Here is a 24,282-nt window from a genome sequence, read left to right on the forward strand (position 1 = left end):
CCTTCCTTGCCACAGAAGGCTGAATTTCTGAGAACAGGGAATCTGTCTTCCACTGCTTTTAACTATTACGTATTTAAGCATCATGAATGTTGCCAGTGGGCCATAGGTGTGACAGTTGTCATTTTTGGCTGCTAGAAATGATTTCAGAATTGTAAATTTAAGTGTTATTGCAAATTTTTAAAGATAAATGATAAGATTAGAATTGTGGGGGTTTTGAGTTTGCTTTCCTAGGTGAACACAGTGTAGCCATACTGTTGTCATTTATCCTTTTTTAATACTTTTGACCATGATGACTAATTTCTATCTGTGCTGACAGAATCGCAGAGACTTCAGACAAAGAATTTTCTGATTTTACAAAAACAAATGAACTATGCAGAAAATGTACAGAAAAGAAAATAATGGAAAAAGAAATTATAATTTCTGGACCTCTTGAAACTGTTAATTTATTATGATTGGGGGGAAAGAACTGAAAATTTTGAGTACTAAAGTTTGAAACTTTAAAAAAATCATCTACTCTAGTATAAAACCTAGTATTAGCAGTCCCTACTTAGTAAGGTGTTAGCAATATAAATATTACCTTCAGAGTGAGCAGATGTAATGTAAATGGCTTCCATAATACAGATGGAAATCATAGAATAAATTAGGAATAGAAACTTTTTTTTTAACACTACTTGTTTGTAATCCCTGAAAATGTAATATATAAAATATATATGGTCAGAATCCAGTAAAACTTGAAGTAGATGAAGTTGATGTGATATTTGACCAAGCTGAATTGCACTGAAAGCCCTTTGCTGTCTGTTTCAGCATGAGAATTGCACTGATTATATGTAACCCATTTTTATCTACTAAAGCATGTGTTAATGTATTTTGGAGAGAACACAGTATTCCAATTTATATCTCTTTGAAAATACATCCCTCGTTGCTTGCTAAAATATGATGGAAAGTGTATCTCTTAAAATGAAAGTAAAATTTCAGCATATGATTTTTAAAATAAATTGAATCAAGTTCCATGAATTCACATCACAAGCTCATGCAGCTGGCAATAGGAGCTCACATAAGCAGTACCCATCTGGCGTTCAGAAGGTTGTATCTGATCAGTTCGGGACAACTTTTAGGGCATATTTTGTATCTTTGTTCTAACTCACAGGTGGCAGCTCTATCTGCTAATCCAAGTGAAAGCTTCAGCTGGAAATGCAAAACTACTTTTGAACTTGCATATCCTTCCCTACAGATGTCTGAAGCCATGGAGATGTGTTTCTTTTATGATTCCTGTTAAATCAGGGAATGAATTATTGCATTAAGAGTAAAGTCAAGCAATGAATCCTCAAATATCCATTTCAAGACCATGTTTTTTATAACAAAAGAAAGCTAAGAATGACCAAAAATACTTAATTTTGCATGTTTTTGTGTAGTAAAACTCACTGTAGACCTCACTTCATTACATTAAAAAAAATCCTTAGTATAGAATGATGAAGTAATCACTGTGTTCACTGTATTCTAGCTTGTTCATCTAAAATATGAGCAAGCAGTTTACAAGCATATTTAGTTTTGTTTCTTGACACTGTTAAGTACAGTTAGAAAATTAAATTCTCAACTGCAGAGTATGAGAATTTCAATGTGTTTTTTCAAAGCAGCTTACCATACTTCAGTTTCTAGTAGTAACTTGTGCAACCTTTCATCTTATGAGTCAATCCTATAATTAGTATCCTTCTTTGCCAGAGGCATACTGCATGTTTGTTTTAGGTACAGAATGTCTGCAAGAAATTTAACTTAATCATTACTTTTTAATGTAAGAGCTGGTTAGCTCAATTACACTAGATTAAAGTGAACTTGAAATTCCTGAGTTACAGAGAAGGGACTAATCTGTGACCTGTAGTGGATAGGTACTATTTCCTATGGTATTTTCTTATGTGCACTTACTAATGTGGGTAGCCCTTCAGCCCAGGCTTGCAGTGGCTATAAGCAATTATCTGTTTTCTGTATGGAGTGGGTTTGCAAAGTTCTTATTTAACTTGGCCATTAAGTTATTCAAAATTGTTCCAGGATTGCATGCATTGCAGTAAAGCTGCAGAATGTTTTTTTCAGTCAATTTTTCCTTTATTGTTTTTGGGGGTAATCTGAAAAAAATAAGTGGTGGTTACAACTATTCAGTACTTTTTAAACAACCTCTAATAACAGAAGCATTAGGCTGTTTAAAATATATTAATTTAATAACATGCTTTTAAGCAGCATTCAGACTGAAAATACTGGTTCAAATTTATCTCTCATAATCACACAGGTAATTCTGGGAATAGTTGCATTAGCACCACTTCAGCAGCATTGAGTTTTGGTACCTCTGGTATAAATCCATGCTGACTGCTATGGCTTTGGGTACAGAATCCAAGCTGTGACTGGCGTGTGAATATAAAACTCTGCTAAACAAATGCACAGTAGTATGTTGGGGTTTTTATTCTACTTAGTGCTGGTAGTTACTATTTGACTTGATGATCTTAAAGATCTTTTTTGACTTCTAAGGATTCTATGACTCTTAAGTTGCTCGGCTACAAAATACTTAGGCTGTGTTCCACTTAAATTTCTTGTTTTTAAGAAAATACAGTGGAAAACATGGAATCCATCTAGGCTCAAAATTTCCATACTGCCAACCTCCTATTAAGAAAATCATTGTCGAGCAAAAGAAAACTGAAGTACCACAGCAGAGAACTGGAATTACCTGGAGGACTGGAATGTATTGGAAGTAGGATAAAATGCAATAGCTCTAAAACAAGAGTTATGTGCTGAGGACCTTAGCAGTAATGATTCATTGTAAACCAACACCTCATGAGCTGGAAGCAGCCTTATAGAAGAAAGACTAATGTTCCTACAGATCACTTGTATCCTCTACTTTGCTCACCTTTAATTCTTTTGGTGATAGACCTCACACATTCTCATTCTTACCAGTTCACTTGTGCTAAAGCAGTGTGCTGCCAAACTCCTCTTTTACAAAGATCATAGAGTAATCTCACATGTTATTTTGGGCCCTGACATGTGCCTTTGAGTTACAGCCTGTGACTGCTTCCTAAAAACATGAGCTCTTTGTTAGAGCTTTCTTAACTAAAGGATTGTGTCCACCAGTTTTAGTAAAGTTTCCTTTCAGTCCAGTGGTATGATTCTATGTGCATATTACTGAATGTAATTTATAGTTACCCTGTCTGCATGTGGAAATTTAAGATGGAATTAATGCATCCTAATTTGGGCATATAAAAGTTAATGCTTAGCACTGAAGTTGTCAGCCCAAACTCCCAATCATGGGTGAGAATTTGGTACCTCAAGAGTTCAGGTAAGCCAGATAAGGTAAGCTTCAGTGACTAACCCTAAGCAGTCTTTCAAGCCTTTTCAGAATAATTACTTCTCAAAAGATTCTGTTCCTGGCTTTGTTTTAGAAAGAGAGCCTAAGGTGACAAGCTCTGACTTTCTCTTCAGACCTTCAGACTTCTATACTTCACCTAGAAGCCAATATCAGGTTAGATGAAAACTGCAATCCAACATTGAATAATTGTGTCTGACTCCCTAAAACCTGATCTTACTCTTTCTTCTTTTGAATTAATTTTAAGGAGGAAAATGACTTTTTTAGTGTAGATTTTTTTTTCCACCGCTGCTATATAAATAAAAACACAAATAAAAAATTTAGAAAAATATTTTTCTTACTTTTTGGTGAAATGTCTCTTACAAACCAAAGTCCATATTCTAAGAGAACTTAGAACTAAAGTTAGAATATGCCAGAATTGAGGCCTGCAACCATAACGGGATTCCCTCATGTATAGTTACTGTAACACAGGTTGTATTTACATTGCTGCATATTATTTCCCACTGGGCCTTTGTTCATTTAAAGCACAGGTTAGGCAAAACCTATAATTCTATGTCTCACTTTATTTGCTACACACTATTTTATATTCTATGCAGAATGTGAGGTATTAAATACTGCTGGACTTTTCTGGGGTTCTGCCACTGTAAAGAAGTTGTTACAAATTTTGCAGTTGTGACTGACTTTTATCTTTTCAATGGAAGTGGTGTAAAATGTTTAACATCTGTTAGCAAACTGAAACAGAGGAAGTCAAAGGCACCCCAAAACCTTTCATTGCTTCTTTACAAAACCAGAGTAGGATGCCACCTTCTTGACTGTGGTTGTGTATAATGGCTACATCTGTGAGCTGATGATCTTAAGTTCACTCTATATTCAGTGGAGAGATCATGGGTGGTGTTTAAAACAAATCAGACTAATTACACCCTAAAAGAGCCTTTCTCCTACCCATCTGCCCCCCCAGCCCTTCCCATCCCCTGTAGAGAACGTTCAGGTAATTCTCTCCAAAGCAGATCTTTGCTTTGGTCAGATGAATCTCATTTTATAGAGCTTGACTTTTCAAAGATAACCTTTCAGAATATCTTCTGTATTCTATGGCTAGTTCCTACTGACTTCCGTTAAAGAGGGGAGATGTTATGTTTCAGATTAAGTAACATAATGAAGTAAGGATCTTGTATATAGCAGCCTTTTGTTCTGTATAACTTGACTTTATCCCCAAAGCTTTAAGTGGTGAATTAATAACTGCTTTTCATAAGCTATTATTATTTCTGATGTCAAAGCTACAGCTTTTTCATGTGTAATACAGTTTGCATGTGCATGCACACTGATGCACTGTAGGTAACTTCTTTGCAATAAATCACATTTATGATACCTGCAGTAATACAATAAGCATGGCCAACTTCTAAAGGTGTTGACCTCTATGTTACAGAATTTTGAAAATTTATATTTAATCCCATGTATTTCATATTACTTACCCCCCCAAAAAGTGCTTTTAAAAGAAAACAGATTGCAAAGTTAAAAACTTAAAAAATACTAATAGTGTTGGTTATGCAACTCATAACCTTAATTCAGGATTTAATTCAGCTCAGTGGAGTATATTATGAAACTGTCTTAATTACGTAAACATGCTTTTTGTTTTCCCTAGCGCCGACTTATTTCTCCCCCCAACATGTGCCTTGTGTGCACATGTGTGTGGAGAATTTAAGGTAACTTAGTGATACTTAAACATAATCATAAACAGGAGAAACATAGGTGCTGAGCAAGCCTAGGTCTAGTTTATTTAATTTTGTTCCAGCCTACGTATTACGTGACTGTCGGCTGTGCAAAGTGGGGCCCTTACTGCCAAAGTTTACAACTGGGCAAATTCAATTGGAGAGAAGAAGCGAGCTTTTACCAAGCTCAGCTTCTAGCCTCGTGACTAAAACAATCTCCATGAAGGTGGTAGAAGAGTCTTCCTTTCATACTTCTTGGCAAAGGGCTCTGAAGCTTTCTCAGAAGGCAGAAATCCCATCATTACCTCCTCTTTCAAGAGTCACATCTGAAAGGCATTATAAGCCATGCTTGTGATTTCTCTCTCTTAATTTAATTTAAAAATGAGATCATAGATTTTTTTGTTCTCCATAGTTTTAAGAGAAGGTAGAAGCTCCTCTCTGAGTAATTTATGGGAAGAGCAAAGTATATTATCCTTCTCCAGTTTTCTATATCTGTGCGCTGAGCATGGTAACATATGGAACTGTGTTACTCATATGACAGGTATTTCAGATTCTATTCTGTATTTGACATTTCTTCACACTGCATAGGAGGTATGTGACCTAATACAGGCTTCTAGCTTCCCCAATAGATTTGGATTTTAAAATTACAGATTTTAGAGCTTAACTTTTGCATGCTTAAGCCTTGTCCCTTTGTCACTCTTCAAAATGGATACCAAAATACAATGGCATCAATATTTTGTGTGTTGATTTTTAGATTACTCTGAATTATCTGAAATCTGGAAGTTGTGAGTCTTCTGTATTTTATCTCATATATTCTCTCAATTTGAAAATAACTTTTTAAAAATTTAATGTAATAAGTTGTCCAGTGTTGAACATACATGCACACACACGTGTATTTCCACATCTCTTTGAGTACTGATTTTTTATTAGTCATGGCTTATAAGTAGGCTCTTTCTGCATGGGATTGCTAATACTTGGAAGAATTTCCTTAGCATTTATATTTTTGATATTCGGTAACAAAAAAATACTAGTACATTACAGAGAGTTTGAAGAGTGAAGATGTCTCTAACTATCAGGATTGCATTTTCCTTTCCCAGTTATTTCAGATTTTAATTGTAGGCCAGGAGGCAACAAGGGAAAGGTACTAAAACTTTATTGAATTTTCTAGTAGAGCTGGAACATCTAGCTGTCTGGACTAAATAAGTTATTTGGCCAATTCAAAAAGTTGGTTTTTTGAGCAAAATAAGGAAATTATTCCTGCACTTAATTTGATATTCAAATATAGTAGTTTTTCTTAATGTATCACTTATTGATCTATTTTTTTATTTGAATATACAATCACCATTTTCTAAAGCTTTAGAAACTTTATGAATGAAATTTATCACAGTATACTCTGTTATTCTGATGACAGAACAGCCTGCAAACAAGTGAGGTAGCTGAATACTTTTACAAAGCATTTTCAAAGCAAGGAAAAAAGCTATAGTTCTTGAAAAGGTATTGCATAGACTATTAGTGATGTTTATGGAAATTCTATGTCAACAAACTTCGGACACAGGCTTGCAATTGTTACGAAATCTTTTGCTTTACTCCCTGGGTGTTACCACAGCTGAACCAGGACAAGGAGAGAAATAACTGAGATAGAAAGTGAAGTGTTAGAAATCACTTCTCATTGAATCAGAGAGAGGCAAAATCTCTTTTATGACTGATTTACATTTCATTTCTTGCTTTACTGGGATTTATAAAGATAAATACATAGATGTATGTGGAAGAGCATATATATTCCCTGCCTAGGGGCAGCTCAGCTGCTCTACCAGCCCTCAGTCATAGTCACAGATAGAGCTTTCCACACTGTCATGTTTCAATCTACTGAAAACCAATCCATGCACCAATCTACAACCTCATCACACAGCAGCTGTAAGAGCTTGCTTGAACCTTTTGGAACAGATCTGTAACCTGTATGCATGGAATTCACAATGTTCAGTTGCCCTTTTGATTTATGAAAGTGGGTTATTCTCTATTGGCTAAAGAGACAACCTTCAGACATGAAGGATATTATTCTGCTATTTACATGCATGCCATTGTCATTTAACTAGTGAATATACAGGTAGATTCTGAAGGGTACATGGCCCCCCTCTCTTGCCTTAGCACATGGGCAATGGCAGTAGCTGCCCTCCTGAACAGGGTTTGCTTTTCAGCAATGCAGACTCTGCTTACGTGGGCAATGTCTTGTTAAAGTGTTTTGGGACTGGGAGTGATAGAGTGTGTATACAGAGACTGAATAGAGCATAAACTGTCATAAACAGAGTGAATTGACTCAAATACTGCACAGAGATGTTTTTGTTCTCTAACTGGGTAGTCCTAAACATTAAATGGGACCGCACATACAGAATACAAAGCATTTCTGCTTTCATTTTCTGTTGAAAAGATAAAAGAGCTTTCATAGCCTATGTGGGGTGGATGCATTCTATAGTTGGATTTTAACAAGAGGATAGCCTAAAATAGTGTGTTCTATTTCGCAAAACGTGTGGCAAAGAATGTGGTTGAAAGCACAAGTTAGAGGTGATGTATGAAAATAGATTTTCTGCTGTATCTAGCAATATCATATGTTCTGATGTAAGCTTTATGGGACATGGTTTTAACACATGAGAACACCTAAAAAAAAGTTGTGTTTTCAAGAAAATAGATGTTGCCCACCCTCAGCTGTCAGAGATGTGAACTTGGCTTCTAGAAGCAAAAGTCAGAAAGATAATTGTTGCCAACACCACAGTCATTAACAGCAACATAGACTTGGTGCCATCGGATCACACGAGGTGTTTCCAGTTTCTGGAGGAGAGATTTCTTTTCATATTAATAACCAGTTATGTTATGTTGAGGACTAGAATATGTAGTTCAGCAGTGACAGATTTTATTCCACTTCCTCTCACTTTTTTTTGCTTACTCTCAGGTATTTTCAGGTTATTTGAGGGTAGCAGTGATCTGAGGCATTACTTTCGTGGAGTGGTATTTTCACATGGCTGGACAGTTCTCCAAGTTGAGAGCTTTATGTATGAAACAATGTTACTTTTGTGCCCATATAGTGGTTCAGTTTAGATCACCATGGTAATACCAAGATTTCACATCTATGAATTGCTAAAAGAAAAATGTGTTGCAGAGGTTGGCTATGCCTTACAGACATTGAGATATGTATCCAGTACTGTGGAATTCATATATATTTTAAATTCACATACACAGTGCAATTGTTTTACCATTTTAAACATAAAAGGCTGTCAGCAGCTGGAGTTTGTGAAAATACACAGTGCAAGAGAAATGGTCTTGGAAATGAATAAACCAAATTTCAAAGATTTTAATTTATAAGCATTTTTCTCAGGATTTCCAAACAATGGATAAATACTTGAATAGTCATTTTCTCCCCTAGGGCTTTTTGGTACATTTATTAAAAAAAAAACAAAACCAGCAAAATAAAACAAACCAAAACAAACAAAAAAACAAAAGTTGTGGACCATTAGCTAAAGGCTTTAAAGTCTGCACTTGGAGCACATTTGAAAAATGTGGTTTGACATGATGAACTTTCGGGTGTAGGCCGTGCATGCAGAGGGCTGTCCTTTTACAGATGTTGGGAGACTCTGTCCCCACTGTTTACCACAGTCTCCAACAGCAATGTTTAATAAAGTTTCTTACCTCCTACTTGAAAGATCAGGAGAAGGGAGCCAATCTGCTGCTTTGTAAAGACTCAAAGATACTTTCAGGGTTACTTACTTTCCATTTATGTTAATGCTCAGTAGTATATAAAACATATGTATTTTATCTATATGTGCAAATCTTATGCATGTAGTATCTGAATTGTCTATATATATAATACATACTTTTGCTTGTCTGGGGCTAGGTAAACATACTGCCTTCTTATTTTAAATTAATATAAATATCTTCAAATTTGGGGTTTTTTTTTCAAAATGAAGGAATTTCAAAGTAAGCCACTTTGCCTTACATTGGCTTGCCTTTTCTGTGGATCAAGCACACATACAGATAGCCGCTGCAGTTCAGCTGACAGGCAGTAACTTGTTAAATTACATAACTTGAGGGTATGTCTGAGCCCTTAATTCTTGTCAAATTAAGGTTGATACCACTGAGTTGGGCCATTCAACATAAAGGTAATGGGCAAACATTTTTTGTAGTAGGCTCCTTTCCCCCGTCAACCAGGAATACCCATATCCCAGGAATTAACAACATTTTAACCTTTGCATCTTACTTTCAATCCTGATTGTAACAGATGGCACTCTGTCCAATGTTACCATGTTACTGCTTTCTAAGTGCAGTTTGGATTAGTTTGTGATTTTGAGAAAGCTGTCTTTAGGTTAGTATTGACTTGATGTGTTAAGAAAGAAACCGAAACATAATATTGCACGTTTTATTCTCCTCAACTTTAGTAATTATTATATATTTCCTGTATCCATGGAAGAAACATACAATGTTGCAAGTTCTGTTTAACATGGTTGATCTACCACAGAAAGCTTTCTTTTAGGTTTGCTGATTCCAGTAGCAACTGCAATGAATCATGGTTCCAAAAAAAAAAAAAAAAAAAAAAAAAAAAATTGGAGAAAATAACCATGAAATAAGTGACAAAAGAAGTCTTTTTACATTTTGCCCTGTCTCTTGTTGTTTGGTATAATAGGCCAAAAATCCAGCTATTCCGTTTATTGGCAGAAATTTTAGTGATACAGCTGGGATTCATCTGTTCCGTATTAGCTGAGTTACTGCTGTTTAACTGTCTTGGATTAACAGAAACTTTACTTGCTTTTAAGGACCACACCTTTGCATATACTGCCATTATAATGTAATATTGGTTAATTAAGGGAAGAATGTGTGTTTAGGCTTACTGTTCAAAATTATACAGGAGACAGTTTGATATTTTGGGTAATTCTTCTTCAACATAACCACATTTTCAGAATATGTTAGACTGAAAACTTTAAAAAGGAAATCAATTTCTTAAATAAAATGTGGATAATATGCACATGCTTTTCCAGAATCAGAAAACTGTGTGCACCTCCTCCCTCTTTTCTGAATGTATCACATCCAGATCACAAAGTGTTTATTTGGGTATTTAAATTTAATCTTGTAATCATCTAATAGATGTAAGTACAAGTTTAAGATGCAACTCCTTGCTTTACTGAAGTGGGACCATGGTCAGTGAGAAGAAAGAGTTTATGAAAATGCATACATGTCTGAGTAACACTGAAAGCAGAGTTCAGCAATGCCCAACGGGCCACTTCTACAATAGCAATCCACTTCTGAAATGTTGGTCTCTGCAGGGAAGATCACTATCATTGTAATTAGAGCTAGACTACAATGGACTGCTCATAGTAGCTATTCCAAAAAGTTCTTTGAAGGTGAAGATGAGTGGTAGGCATTCTCAGGAATAGAAAATTGCTTTCTCAAGTGAAAAAAAATCAACCAAATAAAACAAATCTTAAACATCTAGATGGCTAAAAAAATTTTAAATCTTGCCATCCCTATTTAAAATGAAATCACTGTATTTCCAGTTTGAATATTGCTGATGGGCATTAAGGAAATATATAATTTATGTTTTCCTAGAACACATAATATGTAATCATACTTGAAAATACATGTATTTTGTGAGCAAATGAAGAGAGACAAAAATAGAGAAGCTTCACCTCCCTTGCTCTATTTCATTTTTGCCCTTCAAAATTGACCATTCTTTTTTCTGCAAATTTTGAAGGCCTAATTACTAAGAACTGTTTAGTTCTCTTATGTACATTAATACAAATAGGTATATTGATACAAAAAATACTTGAAGATGTTCTGATCGGTTGTTTTATTGTCTGGTTTTTAAATACTTGTCCAGTCTGTCTTTAACCTTCTAAAGATTAGAGCAGGCAGTTGACTGGAATTGAAAACCTGATACCAAAGCAGAGTCTGATCTTCACACCAAAGCCAGTACACATTGCTATATAGACAGGCTTTTATATAGATTTACTGCTCTCACAGGTATCCTGGAACTTCATGCAGAAATTTCTTCAGTCTGCTAAAACTATAAACATAAAACTACTGCTGCAAGAATCCTAGAAACTGAGTAAAATGTTTTCTCTGTGGAAGATTGAGATGCTCCTGCCAAGAGCAGGAGCAAGTTATGACAAAAAGATTATGACACTGATTGCATTTTCTTTAAAATTAACGTTGAAGATTTGGAAAAGAGGCCATAGAACTTCGCTCTGTGATTAATAGTAATTATTGGAGAACATGAGGAGATGGATAGGTAATAACTATGTAAGAGCAAATATATCTGTGCCAGTGGCCAGTCAGTCTCAGAGTTATTAAAGTGTGTCCTGATGTTCAGAGGGAACCTCCTGTGTTTGAGTTTGTGTCCATCACCTCTGGTCTGAGAAAAGAGCCTGGCTCTGTCCTCTCTGCACACTCCCTCCAAGGATTTATACAAATCAATGAGGTTCCTCTGAGCCTTCTCCATCCCGAGCCATCCCAGCTCTCAAACTTTGATTGTAGGAGAGAGAATCTCCAGTTCCTCGGTCATTTTTGTGTCTCTCTCTTGTACTTTCCCCAGTTGCTGCACTCTGTGCAATTTGGCAAGTCAAAAGCATATAAAAAAGATCTGCTATAAATTTGCTCTTCAGATTTTGATGTGACAGTGGAACATAATAGTACAAATTGAAGGTAAATGGAAATATTTAAGCAGATGTAAATGCAGTAACTTCATGCTGAAATCAGGAAATGAGCAACTAAACTTTCTTTCTTCTGTATAATGGCCATGATTTAATCTCTGCACCTTTTTATATTACCGCATTTACTAGCAACTGCATGATACTGTAAGCCACAGAAACTGTTTTTATTTAATACGTTTGGTGGGTTATTTCTTTAATTTTCTGGATTCTTTATTTCATAGAAGTAGTGTTTTCTTTGGCATTAGGTAGTCTAAAGACTTAGAATTAAGTTGATTTTTCAAGATGCCTAGGTTTTGTCAATCTAGGCATTATAACAAAGTAATATGGTATCACAAATCCTGTGGTGCCCATGTTCAATGTATGTAGAGGAAATACATAATTATTGTGGAAAATTCCTGAGTAATACAATTCCACTGATTGCACTAACTGATCTAGGAAGTTCTCTCCTGCCATTATGAAATTGCAGTAATGATATTGAACAATTGTATTTATGTACAATCTGATTAGAGGTTTTAATATACTCTGACAGATATTTATTTCACAATTTAAACTTATGACTGTATGGACCATTTCTTTGGATATTATAATCTTTAGGTTTTAACCAAATATCTTCTGGGGTAAATAGGCACATTAACTTATTTTTGTAAGTTAGTAAAGTACAGATTGTGGCTTCTTAAAAATTTGCTGTCATAGAAGTACTCTGTGTTTTATTCCTTTTTCTCATTGAATTTAGGAGGACTTTAAAGTAGATGAAATAGGCAGGCTGTCAAAATTCTTAAGTTGTTTAAAAGATAATTTAATTTTAAAATACATAATTAAGGTAGTTTCAACAGTTGTAGTTAAAGTTTGGATCCTTTAAAAATATTTTTCGCTTTCCACCTAAAGGTAGCAACATTTGTCAAAGCTAGAAACATCACTTAAGTCTTTACTAATACGGATATAAATTCAATTTGTTGAATGTTGACTAGAGGGATTATCTAGTATTAAAAGAAAAATCACTGAAGAAAAAAAGTCATCAGAGTTGAAATCCTAGGTTTGATCTTGGAAATGACCACGGTGCCATGACATATGCAACAAAGCAGGATCATAATTTTGACAGCATTTGAACTTCTGGGGGTGTCTCAGTGCCCAGAAAGTTTCCTTAAGGGAAGTTCATGTATTTGTGACTCCCTCTAGTGGGTCACTCTCTCAACTCTATGCTAGGAAATGTTCTCCATATTAAATTCATGTGACATTAAACATTCAGATGTCTTTGTTTTCATGGTGAGGATCTGATTCCATTCTCATGGACAGTCTGAATGTGTCTGTGTGCATCTCCACTCATTATCGCATATTTTGCAATGTATCTTTTCTAAGACTTTGTTTCATACTGAGGTTGCTGTTGATCGTATCTATTTATATGTGCAATTGATCCATTAGCAGATGAAACATTCTCTTTTTTTCCTGGGCCACAAGCCTCTTCTGTTTCCCAGATTTTCGTTTACATGACTATATTCTGGAAATGTCTGCAGTTTGCCTTAATTATTATTTAATTATATTTCAGGTACCACCAAGGTAAATCTTGTGAAGATCCCTTCAACTGCTTCCAGTCCTCGAGACACTGCTCTGGCAGCTGTTATCTGCAGTGCACTTGCAACAGTGCTCTTGGCTCTTCTCATCCTTTGCGTTATCTATTGCAAGAGGCAGTTCATGGAGAAGAAACCAAGCTGTGAGTTTCCAATTATTACTGTTTCTTTGTAATATTTATAGGGTGGTATTAGTTTGGCAGATCTCTCTGTAGGTAAATAAATGAAATGCCTACATTATTCAAGCAAGTTTAGCATTGAGATGGTCAATGTAGCAGAGCCCAGGACTCCGTTCAAGCTTGCCAGCCCAGCATGGAAGTTCCAGCTGCTACTGAGAAAATGCTGTGTGAATGTCCAAAATACTCCAGTTGCATCAACTGCATGCCGTGCTCTGCTAGATGCTGCACAGATACATTTGGACCATTCATCATCCAAGATGGGACATTACAGAGTTGCAAAGTCAGTGTGGAAATACCACTTTGAAAGATCTGTTCATGAAATGCTGTTGTGAAACACAGATTAGGTCATCAAGATAATGAATGTGGCCAGTGTAGATGAGAGATTTGGCCTTTAACAGTTTTAGTTTCATGGGCATATTCAAGATTAATTAAATGCCTAAGACAGATTTGTAAATTTCTGTTAAATCCGTAACAGCTCATCAATATAATTTCTTTATAATAAACATTTTTCTGCCTCTTAATTTAAATTAAGAAAGAAAAAAGTGAAAAGCACTCTAGTTCCCATTTATTGTTTTATAAAACTTTTATTAAAATATGTTTATAGCATCTAATGAACCCTGGATGCCAAACAAGAATAATGTCTAGGATGAATTAATGCTATTGTTGCTTTCAGCACAAGCAGAAATAAAAAGGTTTAGAGAGGCATTGTAAGAATTTTTCCTAACCTAGAATTTGCTTTACAGCGTGAGTTTTGAGAAATTCTGACACAGTGAATTCAAATTTAATTCAGGGAAGTGTAGTAACTCGTTTGCCTTGGCCTACAATTATAGAGATTAAAGGAAGTCTGTAAAGCTCTTAAAGAGAATATAAACAAAATCCCAGTGGCTGAAAGCTGACTCTGGAAAATTTCAGATGGGAATCACTGAGAATCGTTAAACACTGCAAAAAGTGTAACAGTGAATAAGATATACTCTCAAATAATCCAAATGAGAGCAGATGTCTTCCTAGAAGAGGCTGTTCAAGGGTTTGTTTCAAAATCTGTGGTTTATGTTATAGGAAGCCACAGGGAGTGTGGATCTTTCAATTGGAAAATGTATGGACATACTTTATAGCATGACAGTTACACGTTCTGTGAAGATAGAGGCCTCTGAGCAGGAAAAAGGGTAACACTCACTAACACAGATTTTTATTCACTTTGTTCAAAGGGTCTTTGAGATCTCAAGACATTCACTACAATGGCTCTGAATTATCATGTTTTGATAGACCACGGCTAAATGAATATGACCACAGAACATGTTGCCAGTGCCAGAGAAGTACATCACAGACATGTGGTATGTTAGGTCTACCGAAAGGTGACTTTGTTTTATCTAACACTTGAGTTATGACAATTAGATTTAACTGCAGAGCTGATTCTGTCAAACTACCCTTTGTCCTAGGCTAATTTCTCAATAAGCAGATAGGATTTTTAAGTAGCTGTTTGGGGGGTTTTGTTTTTTCCTGTATTCATTTCAGTGACTTCAATTGGAAAAAAAAATTAAAGCGTCTATCTCATTTCTTTCTGTTAAAAATAGCACTGCATCTGGCTTTGAGACTTAAATTAGTGTGAAGGCTTCCAGAGTACCAGAAAATATCTAAGAATATGATATGAATGCTAAAGGTCATTAACAACCTGGACAATTCAAAGACTTGGCATTTTGTGAAGTCGTATCAGAACAGATGCAGTTATGACATTAAGAAATTAATTACATAATTTAACGCAAAAGCACAGGCTTAAATATCATCCTGATAGCTTAACTTAGAATGCTTCCACTTACGTGCATTCAGCTGAGAAGAAAATCAATTTAAAAAATAGATACTCATGACTGGCTTCTATATTACTTTTGTAGGAAGGACTTGGCTTTTATAAATAATTCAATTTTAAAAGAATAAAGAAGCTGTTTTTACAGCAAGAAATCTCTTTCCTCAATCCATGTATTATAATGTAACTGGCAAACCAATACTCAAGTTTGAAAAAGAAAAGAGGCTAAGTTTATACAGAGCTTTGACAGTTTTAACACTATTAAATTAATTTTCATTCCTTAGGACCAGTTCACTTGATTCCCTCACTGTGCTGTGATGAAACCTGTAGCATGGAGCACAGCAGTCACAGTTGTGCTTTCCACTCACAGACCACACTTAATGAAAGGTAACTTAGTTTTACAAATGTGTATTAAACATGAAGTATTTTTTTATGCAGTCAAAGTAATATTTATACAGAGACAACAGCTGCTTGAAGTGGAATGAGGGATTTTGATGAACTGTAGCCATATCATCCCATGTTGTGCAAGAACAGGTTTATGGTGAAAAACTTAAGTATTACTTAGTAGATGCTGACTTGATACATGGGCTCCTCTGAAGAAGTGGCTTCTCTGACTAGCAGATAATCTTCATTTTATTCTGTGGTACCTCAGAGGCTTTGGCCACCCCCTCTTCTGCTAATGGTTAGCAAGTTGCTGCATAAACCTGTGAATCTGGTGGGACTGAGGTACAGTTTACAAGTGGCATGAAGATTTTTTTTTTAGGAACTCTTTAGGACTGCAAGGTTTGAAATATCTATTATTTCTGAATTTCTAGCAGATTTTAACCTTTATTTTCTCCTGATCAGCTAAGTGCAGTAGTAGAGTAGTTATTTTTACAGCAGGGCCATGAGCTAAATATATAAAATTTATGGTGTCCTTCAGAGTTTCCTGGTTACAGATTTTAACACAGGATGTATTTATTTCTTTTAGCTAGAATAATTTTCCATATAAGGTTTGAATTGGTCTTGAGCTGTTTTGTTCTTATGGCCACATGTAACTAAAAATGTAGAGGCAGCTTCTTCATAAGTATTGTTTGCGCAAGGTGACTTAGCGACCTAAGCACAAATATCTAAGTTTTCTCTAACAACTTGTTTAAATGCCGACAAGCTTGAGTCATCCTTGTATACCGCCGAGGCTGACAAATGGAGAGCTGTGTACTTTTTGAGGAATCTTTTGGTTAAGGCTTTAAAAATAACTGTAATATCCATGCTATGTGGACATCAAAGATCCTGTGGTTCCTTCCAGTAGAAATGGAGTTTATGCCAGTTTCCTTTGCCAGAATAATGTATTTCCTTCAATTGTGGTGCAATGTCCTGACTTTTGGCCTCATCTCTGAAAATGCTTTGTGTGTATATCAAAGCTATTAAAGCATCATGTTTTGGAAATGAGTAAGGCTACTTAAAATCTGTTATACGCATGTTAATTGGGATGAGTTTTGTCACACTGCATGTCAGACTTTATATAGCCTTGGCATTTTTATAAATCTTTAGACAGTTTTTGGAAATAAAATATACTGTTATAACTTTCTGGTTTTGTTAATAGTTATTTTGGTGTATATATAGTGAAAAACACTACTGGACTTTTAACAGAGTTTGGCACATGTCACTATTATCATGCACTTCAAATATACTTGAGGTAGATAATACTGAGTTTCCACTTCTACTTTCTTCCATTTTCCATAAAATAAAAATAATGCTTGCCCTTCTTTAATACTATGTCCTTTCCATGTGAAAGAGAATAGGAGAAAAACTTGTCACATTTTGAGGGCTAGACAGCACAAACTGGAAAATCTAAAGTGAATGCATTTTCAGGTTTAAAGCAAACACACAGTTTCAAGCAGTCTTGTCTTGTTGCCTGTTCCATTCTCCCAGTCTGAAGCCACTTTACTTCTTTTACTTCTATTAGATATTTGTCTGTCTAGGGTTTGGGGGAAAAAACAAACACAAACAAAAAACTACCAAACCCCCCTAGTGCTGAAGATTCCAGAGTCTGCCCGACCATCTTTGTTGCTGCGCTTTGAGCCTGTTATATCTTGTCTTAATACTCCCCTCCCCATACACTGAGAAAAAACAAAATCCTTCTTCTTTGTGGCAGTGTTTGTGTCTGAATGCTACTATAGTATTTTTGTCATATTTCTGACCCTAAACAACACCAGCTGTTGGGGGTTGTTTATGGGCAGAAATCCTGGATTCAGTGGATTCACTGGAATCCTGGATTCACTGTCTGAAGTAGTGTTCACCAGAGCTTTTGTCATTTCCAGACAAAGAACAAACTGTTTTCCTTCTCAATAGATTTTTTTTTGTACAGGATGTCTCTAGAGAATTAATGTAACCCTGTTAAACCTTCTTGAAATACCTATAATTACAAATGACAGTAATTACAATACTGATAATATTTTCTGGAATGCTTTGTAAACCATGTGCCTTTTATCCTTCTGCAGAGCTTCTGATTCTGTTGGAGAAATGATTCCTGCTTTCCTTGGTTCTCTTTCACATTCCACCTGTGGAGACATTCCAGATGCTTGGCCTCTTATGCAAAACTCAGCTTGTTGTGACAGCATTTCTGTCTGTGAATCATATTCAGAACTGGCTGGAGGATCTGCAAAGTCCTGCAGCCCTGAGACTGAAAATGCAGCCACTGTTGGATTGGATAATAACCAGGAACTAAGTGAAGTACTTCTTTCAGCTAAGTCTCTTGATGGAAATGTTGCAAAGTCCTTTGAAATCTCTGAACACAGAACATGCATAGAAGCTTCATCACTTCAGAACTCGGTGACTGCTGAAACCCAGCCAAAGACAAAGTGTAATGGAACAACAAATGACTCTACAGACTGATAAAGAGGTAAAAAACGTAACTACAAAGGAGTGAGAATGAGTGCTCCAGGCATGTAGAGCTAGATAAAAATAGAATTCTAAGAAGGTGTAGGGTTATATGTCTCCATAGGTTACACCTAGCTATTGCTGAAATAAATTAAAACTCTGCAAGAGATCCAGCAGTTTCACATTTTTAAATCATTAACTGAATTTGAAAGGTGTAATTATGAAAACTGTGGTGTTGAAATAATATTAACCAGAATACAGGGGTAAGTCTGTACACCAGTCAGCTTTTATCAAGGAATTTTTTCATTAAATTTCAAGGGAAAAGTTCAGTTTAATAGCCTTATGACCAAACCATTATGTGAGGCTAGCCTTTGTTTATGAGGGAGAACTGAGGAGTTGGCTTTGCTTATTGCAAACAAAGCATTAAAGACATACAAGTGTTCATCTAAAAATATTTGCAGAGCCTTTCTGTGGAGTTACTGCAGTAGTAGTAGAAACAGAATAGAATCTCAAATGCCTTGTAATGCCATTTATATTCCCATGTCATCAGATAAAACATAAGTTTGTCCATAAAATGCAATTTAATCTATAAAAGGTCATAGAAAATGCAGGGCTGAGGTCAAAATGCAAAGAGGTGATAAACAATTGTCTCAACTATGTAACAGTGGAACTGTCACAAAAAGTCATTCTGCTACTGCTTCATCATTATATCTTTTTGAATATTAACTATGCTCTGTATTTTTAAAATGGAATTTTCTACTCTTGGGAGTAACGTGGAGCCTCAAGTAACTAATCCGTGAAAGGATCCCAAATTATGGCCTGTGTGCTGATGACACGTGGTGGTGTTACTCCAGGCTTATGCAGGCTGTGGCTGGAAAGCTGACACAGTCTCCCGTGCATGAACTCAGAGGCAGGAACACAAGAAGTTGCCACTAATATACATCAAATTTAATTAAGAAAATTATGCTATCTGTAATTATGAAAATTTGGGGCCATCTGCAGAAATAAAACTTCATTCCTTTGATCCTCTTCCATTTGGTTTGCATGCCACTTTTGTTTTATTCCTAAATATGAAGTAGACAGTAATTAGTATTTCGCAAAAAACACGCGCATTCTGAAAACATGTAAGTGCAACAGTTTCTTTGTAAATCCGGCCTTAATTGCTTAGGTGACATTGTCAAGAGGAGGAAGGGGATGGGAACTGTTCAATCAAGAATTGTTTTGCCATTGACTTCAGTGGGACTTAGGCCCCTGAATATCTGCTGCTGTCACTGACAATATCAGCCTTATCCAGGTGGCACGTATTTCTCTCAATGTGTTATTTAGAGCACAAAGTTCTGTCTGTAACGATGCTGGGCGCTCTCTGCCCATGTGTTGGATCACAGCTCTCATGGCTTCCTTCTTGTGTGTGCCCAGTACCATGCGGGGACTGTCGTATCCTGTAGCTGTGTGTGGGAAGGGACAGTGATGTGGCTATGGCTGCAGATCTCAACACTGCTAGTTCCCAGCTCTCTTGATGTTTTAAGGGAATGCATTTCCATATTAACAAGATTTAAAAAATCAGAAGTTTGTGGGTGTTTTCCCACTAAATCATGCATCAACTTCAGAGGTATGCGATTAATATTATTTAAGTTTTCTTAGATCAAAAGAACCACAGAATTTCAAAATATGACTACAAAAATTAGCTTTTATTTCACTATACTTGTTGTGGTATATGAATTGTAAATTTTCTTGATTCCTATGTGTATGGAGACAGCTTTTCTAGCATCTCAAAATCCTGTATGCTTTGATAGTTTTCTGCTATCTTCTATTACTACTGAGATTTGTGTATAATTTTGAATAATCAACTTCTTTGGGAGGCTTAAGTTTTTCTTCATTTTTTTCCTCATATTTTTCCTCATATTTTCTTCATATTTTTTCCATCAATAGACCCCACTGATTCATTTTGTACCATTCTCCACATTCAGACTCTACAGTGCATCATTATGTGTGCACTTTTGGCAGAGAAATTTCAGTAGTGTTCACAGGACAGGACCAGGACTAGGCTTACCTGAGATGTATTCTCAGGATGAATACTGGCCAGCTGTACAACTCCAAGAAAATTATTTTATCTCAGTCTATACAATTTTTTCCCACTTGCCCTTCATCTTTCATGTCTTTTTAAAATATTTTGAGGGAAGAATGGTCTTTGTACTGCCTATGGGTGTATTACAGTCTTGCATAGGTCAATGTTTTATTATATTTCAAAGACGATAATACCATAAAATCAGAATACAGCATATTTTTATATGTGTACACTCAAGTATAAGCTTTTTAATGTGGGTTTTAATATAGTTTCAATCTTCAGGTTTAAGTGAATTTTTACAGCAAGCAGTAAGTGTACTCTACTCTTTTAGTGTTCAGTCAAATATAGAAGTACATACAGGTTTCTTATTAATTTATGTAACCACGCTCCTGTCACTTTTTTTTAGGGACTGAAGCTATTTCTCTCAGCACTAAAGCTGAATGCTTCCCTTACATTCCCTGCTGATTCTCATCAAACATAGTCTGGTCTTCCGTGTTGCATGGGTCCCAAACCAGCTGGAACAAAATAGCATCATTTCACACCTTCTGAGCAGTTGTGTCTGAGCTGTAGCAGCTGTGAAGTGAAACTTCAAGGAGCATCCTATGAGGACCCTGAAAGCGGATTTATGACCTTTTGCATCTCTTCTTCTGTTCCCTCACAGAATCTCAAAACATCTTACAGAGTGAGCTTAATAGTATATGTAAATACAGCAGAAAATACAAATGCTTCAGTGTGTTTAGGGAGGGTCTCTTAATATGGCTACAGGTGTCAGAAGATGTGGGACAACAGGGTGCCAGTTACTCTGGCAGATTTGTGCATGCATTAGGCTTTTTTTTTTTTCTGCTGGTTTTAAATTTAAATAATATTCCTATTATTGAAGGATGTAAAAAAATTATTTCTGTTTATGCAAGGATCACCTGTTATTAAGCTGAAGCGTTTATTATGTATTACAATATAGTCAATAAGCTAGTTTGGGGAGTTAAATTAGCATGTTACAGTATGTATGGTTGAAGTCCCCTCCATCCAATTATTACATTTCTGGGAGGTGGCATTGTTCTGTTTAATGTAGCAGGAGATTAGCTTTAAATTAGGTTTAGTTGAACGAAGGTCAGACATATAGATAAGGACGTTGTGTTTAATTAGTAGTCTCAGTATTGGAATACAGCACTTCTTGTTATAGCATATAATTTTGGATGTTGAAATAATTGTAATCAACTGTCGAATCAAACTGTCAGACTATAGCAGGTGTGCCATGAAAGCATTTATACAGTGAGACTGTTGCCAAGATTTTTTATTAATGCATTACTTTTAAGGGTCAAGCTTCATGGTGACCTAATTAATTCATTTAGGAGTCCCTTTCATTCAAGACACTCTGTACTCACTGTAGTACTGTGTCAATTAAAATTTTCCACACAAAATATAAAAAGCAATTTGCTTTATCACATTCCTTAATACCTTTTTTTTCAGCCATTTTCATCCCTAAAATAGTTTTTGCTTCTCTGGATAATCCCGGTAACCTCTACTGATTTGTTAGACTCAACAGGCTCACACTTGTCAGTGATGAACTCTAGCAATTATTCCTTAAAGTACCCAATGTGCCTTGACTAAAGCAAAGCAATCAGCAAAACAGATGCAAATTTGCAGTTAATATTACTCATCTTTCCACACATGGTTTGTGTGGCAATGGAAATGTTGAGACAGTATTCAGAATCCATTATGGAAAAAGACTTTTGTTTTGGAACACACAGAAGAAGGTTGGACATGCACAAGAAGAGCTAAAAACAGTACAGGCTGCCGTGGCAGGGAGATGCTCCAGCTCTTCCCCAGTGAAATTATTCATTTGTGCAAGAGCCATGAATAACAGTTCCCAAATTCAAACCAAAGTGAACAAGTTACCCAAGTGATTTTTTTGCTGTTGTTTGGTTTGGTGTTTCAAGTAGCAGATTCCACCTTTTGGTCACTGATGGAATAATAAGCAATTATACAGTACAATTACTCAGATAAATACTTTCATGTATATATTTAAATATGAGTAGTTTTGAATAATTTCTTTGTATACTTGCATACATTTAAGAAGTTACAGAACATTATTTTTCACTACATGTGCATGAAGAGATGTGTGCTTCTTTGTACATACTTTGTAAATAGAAAAAATATCCAATGTGCATTTCAGTATATGGCAAAGTATTTTTAGAACATATGGAAATTTAACTTTTCACTAGTAACAGTTCTTGAAAAAGCGATGTTCAAAAATTTTGCCAGCATCTGCCACAGTAAGTATGTTTTCCCATTGGAATTTAAACTTTGTATAATTGTTTTTGTTCAGCAACCCTAGAGAAAGATGCTCTTCTTTTTTACGGAGTGACAGCTTGAGAGCAAATTGGGAGGAAAAAATTAAGAGTGTTTTTTAAATATATGTGTATATTTTGTATATACTTTTTTTCTTAATTTAACCAAATTGGTCCTTTGTATATTGCCTGTGGCAAGCAATGTTGTACATGCCAATAGAAAACACACACTACCACTGCATTTAGCCTGCCCACATGTCATGTCTAGGGACTTACAGTGCTGTTTTAAATACTCCTTTAACAAATGTAAATTAAAATCTTGTATAAATTGTTTTGTAATACTTTTTCTACTTGTGAATAAAACATTATGTGAACCAGTCTTGGTTTGTTGACCTCAAATTAATAATAGCATTCTATACAAATTTAATGATTAATTCTTCTAATTCTTTTAGAATTCCATAATGGTGTAACTGTGTTAAGGTCATGGTAGAATTTGGTGCATCTTTGTCTTGAGATGTTTGCTGTTTAGCAGTAACATCATTCTTTAAGCAGGAGGACCCTGAAGAAGCAGTAAGTTAACATCAATGCTTAAAATCATAATGCTTCAAAACTTAAAAATTTAAGTTTAAAAATTCTGCTTCTCAAGAAATGGGGGGGTGGGGGGGAGAGAGCTGGTAAGCACCACAGATTACAATGTCTTAGAAAAGAGAACCTGGTGCTCCACACAAGTAGGCTGTTTCAGACAAGACAGATAAGTAAATGAGAGGAGCTGTATTTTTGAAGCAGGATTGGAGTCATGGCCCCAGTTTAAATGATTAAGAAAGGAATGGCGTGGTCCTACTGACAAGAGTAGAAGACTGAGAAGAAAGAGTAATTTGATAATTGCGTAAAATTGGTCCTTATGATAAAGCCATAAGCTGTGGCTGGAAACTGAACCGAGATAGGGATGGCAGATAACATAAAGCCTGGGTGCTCGTGCTGGAGTGTGGGAACACGGTTTCGCCAGGGAAAGGTTGGGGGAAACTCGAAAGCTGCTCTGTCCCTGTCACTGGTTTAGTCAAGCAAATTTCCCATTGGTTCTTCTTGGTGTATTGCTGTTATTTCTGTGGTCTTTGAAGTACATAATTCAGAGCTTCACTGGGGATCCCCTGCCCAGAATAGTAAGGACTCCTTATACCCCTGTGCCCATGTGGTGCACTCCTGAGCAGTCTCCTACTTGTTTTCTGCTGTGACTGTCAGAAGTGGCAGCAGTTCACCTGCCCAGCCCACCTGAGTGTCCTTGGAGTTCACTTGAAGGTGTGCAAGTCTGCACAGCAGTATGGGGCATGTTTGGGAGGTCACTTTGTGCCAAAACAGGGAGCTTCATGACTCTCAGCACTGCCAGGATTGCAATGGAGTGCCCCTCCAAAATCAAAAAAAAAAAAGAAATAAACAGGAATTGAAAAACAGATACATATTCTGTCTGGAAACAAAGTGCAACTCAGAACATGTGCTACGTGTGACCACTTGCATACACATTTGCTCATATCAATTACTATATAAATGTCATTAACAAGGCTGCAATTTTCCAGCCAAACTTTCCAAAAGGTCTGCAAAAAACCCACCCACCCCAAAAATCTTTTCCCTGCTTGCTTTGCTATTCAGTACAACAGTATTTCCTGCCTTTTCTACAAGGTAGACCAAGGCCATAATCCAGTGTTCCTCATCCTACCAGGAGTTTGAGATCACATGGCTTTTCCTTTGTTGTGGGCTCTTTGAGGGCCTTTGGTTTGCATTCCTATGAAGTC

General features: G+C 36.0%; 1 protein-coding gene across 4 annotated transcripts in view; it reads left to right on the plus strand.

Moving 5' to 3' along the window:
* The window catches only part of TNFRSF19 (TNF receptor superfamily member 19), a 62,369-nt gene extending 39,495 nt beyond the window's left edge, over window positions 1-22,874 (plus strand). For all 4 annotated transcript variants that reach the window (XM_048294895.1, XM_048294896.1, XM_048294897.1 and 1 more), the window contains 5 exons: window positions 13,285-13,449; window positions 14,691-14,816; window positions 15,568-15,670; window positions 17,764-18,164; window positions 20,614-22,874. In XM_048294895.1, the coding sequence (XP_048150852.1) occupies window positions 13,285-13,449; window positions 14,691-14,816; window positions 15,568-15,670; window positions 17,764-18,157 (788 nt within the window). In that variant the 3' untranslated portion in view covers window positions 18,158-18,164; window positions 20,614-22,874. The remainder of the gene's footprint in view (window positions 1-13,284; window positions 13,450-14,690; window positions 14,817-15,567; window positions 15,671-17,763; window positions 18,165-20,613) is intronic.
* Window positions 22,875-24,282: the final 1,408 nt, after the last annotated feature.

This window comes from Corvus hawaiiensis, chromosome 2 (genome assembly GCF_020740725.1).
Source record: "Corvus hawaiiensis isolate bCorHaw1 chromosome 2, bCorHaw1.pri.cur, whole genome shotgun sequence".
NCBI lineage: Eukaryota > Metazoa > Chordata > Aves > Passeriformes > Corvidae > Corvus > Corvus hawaiiensis.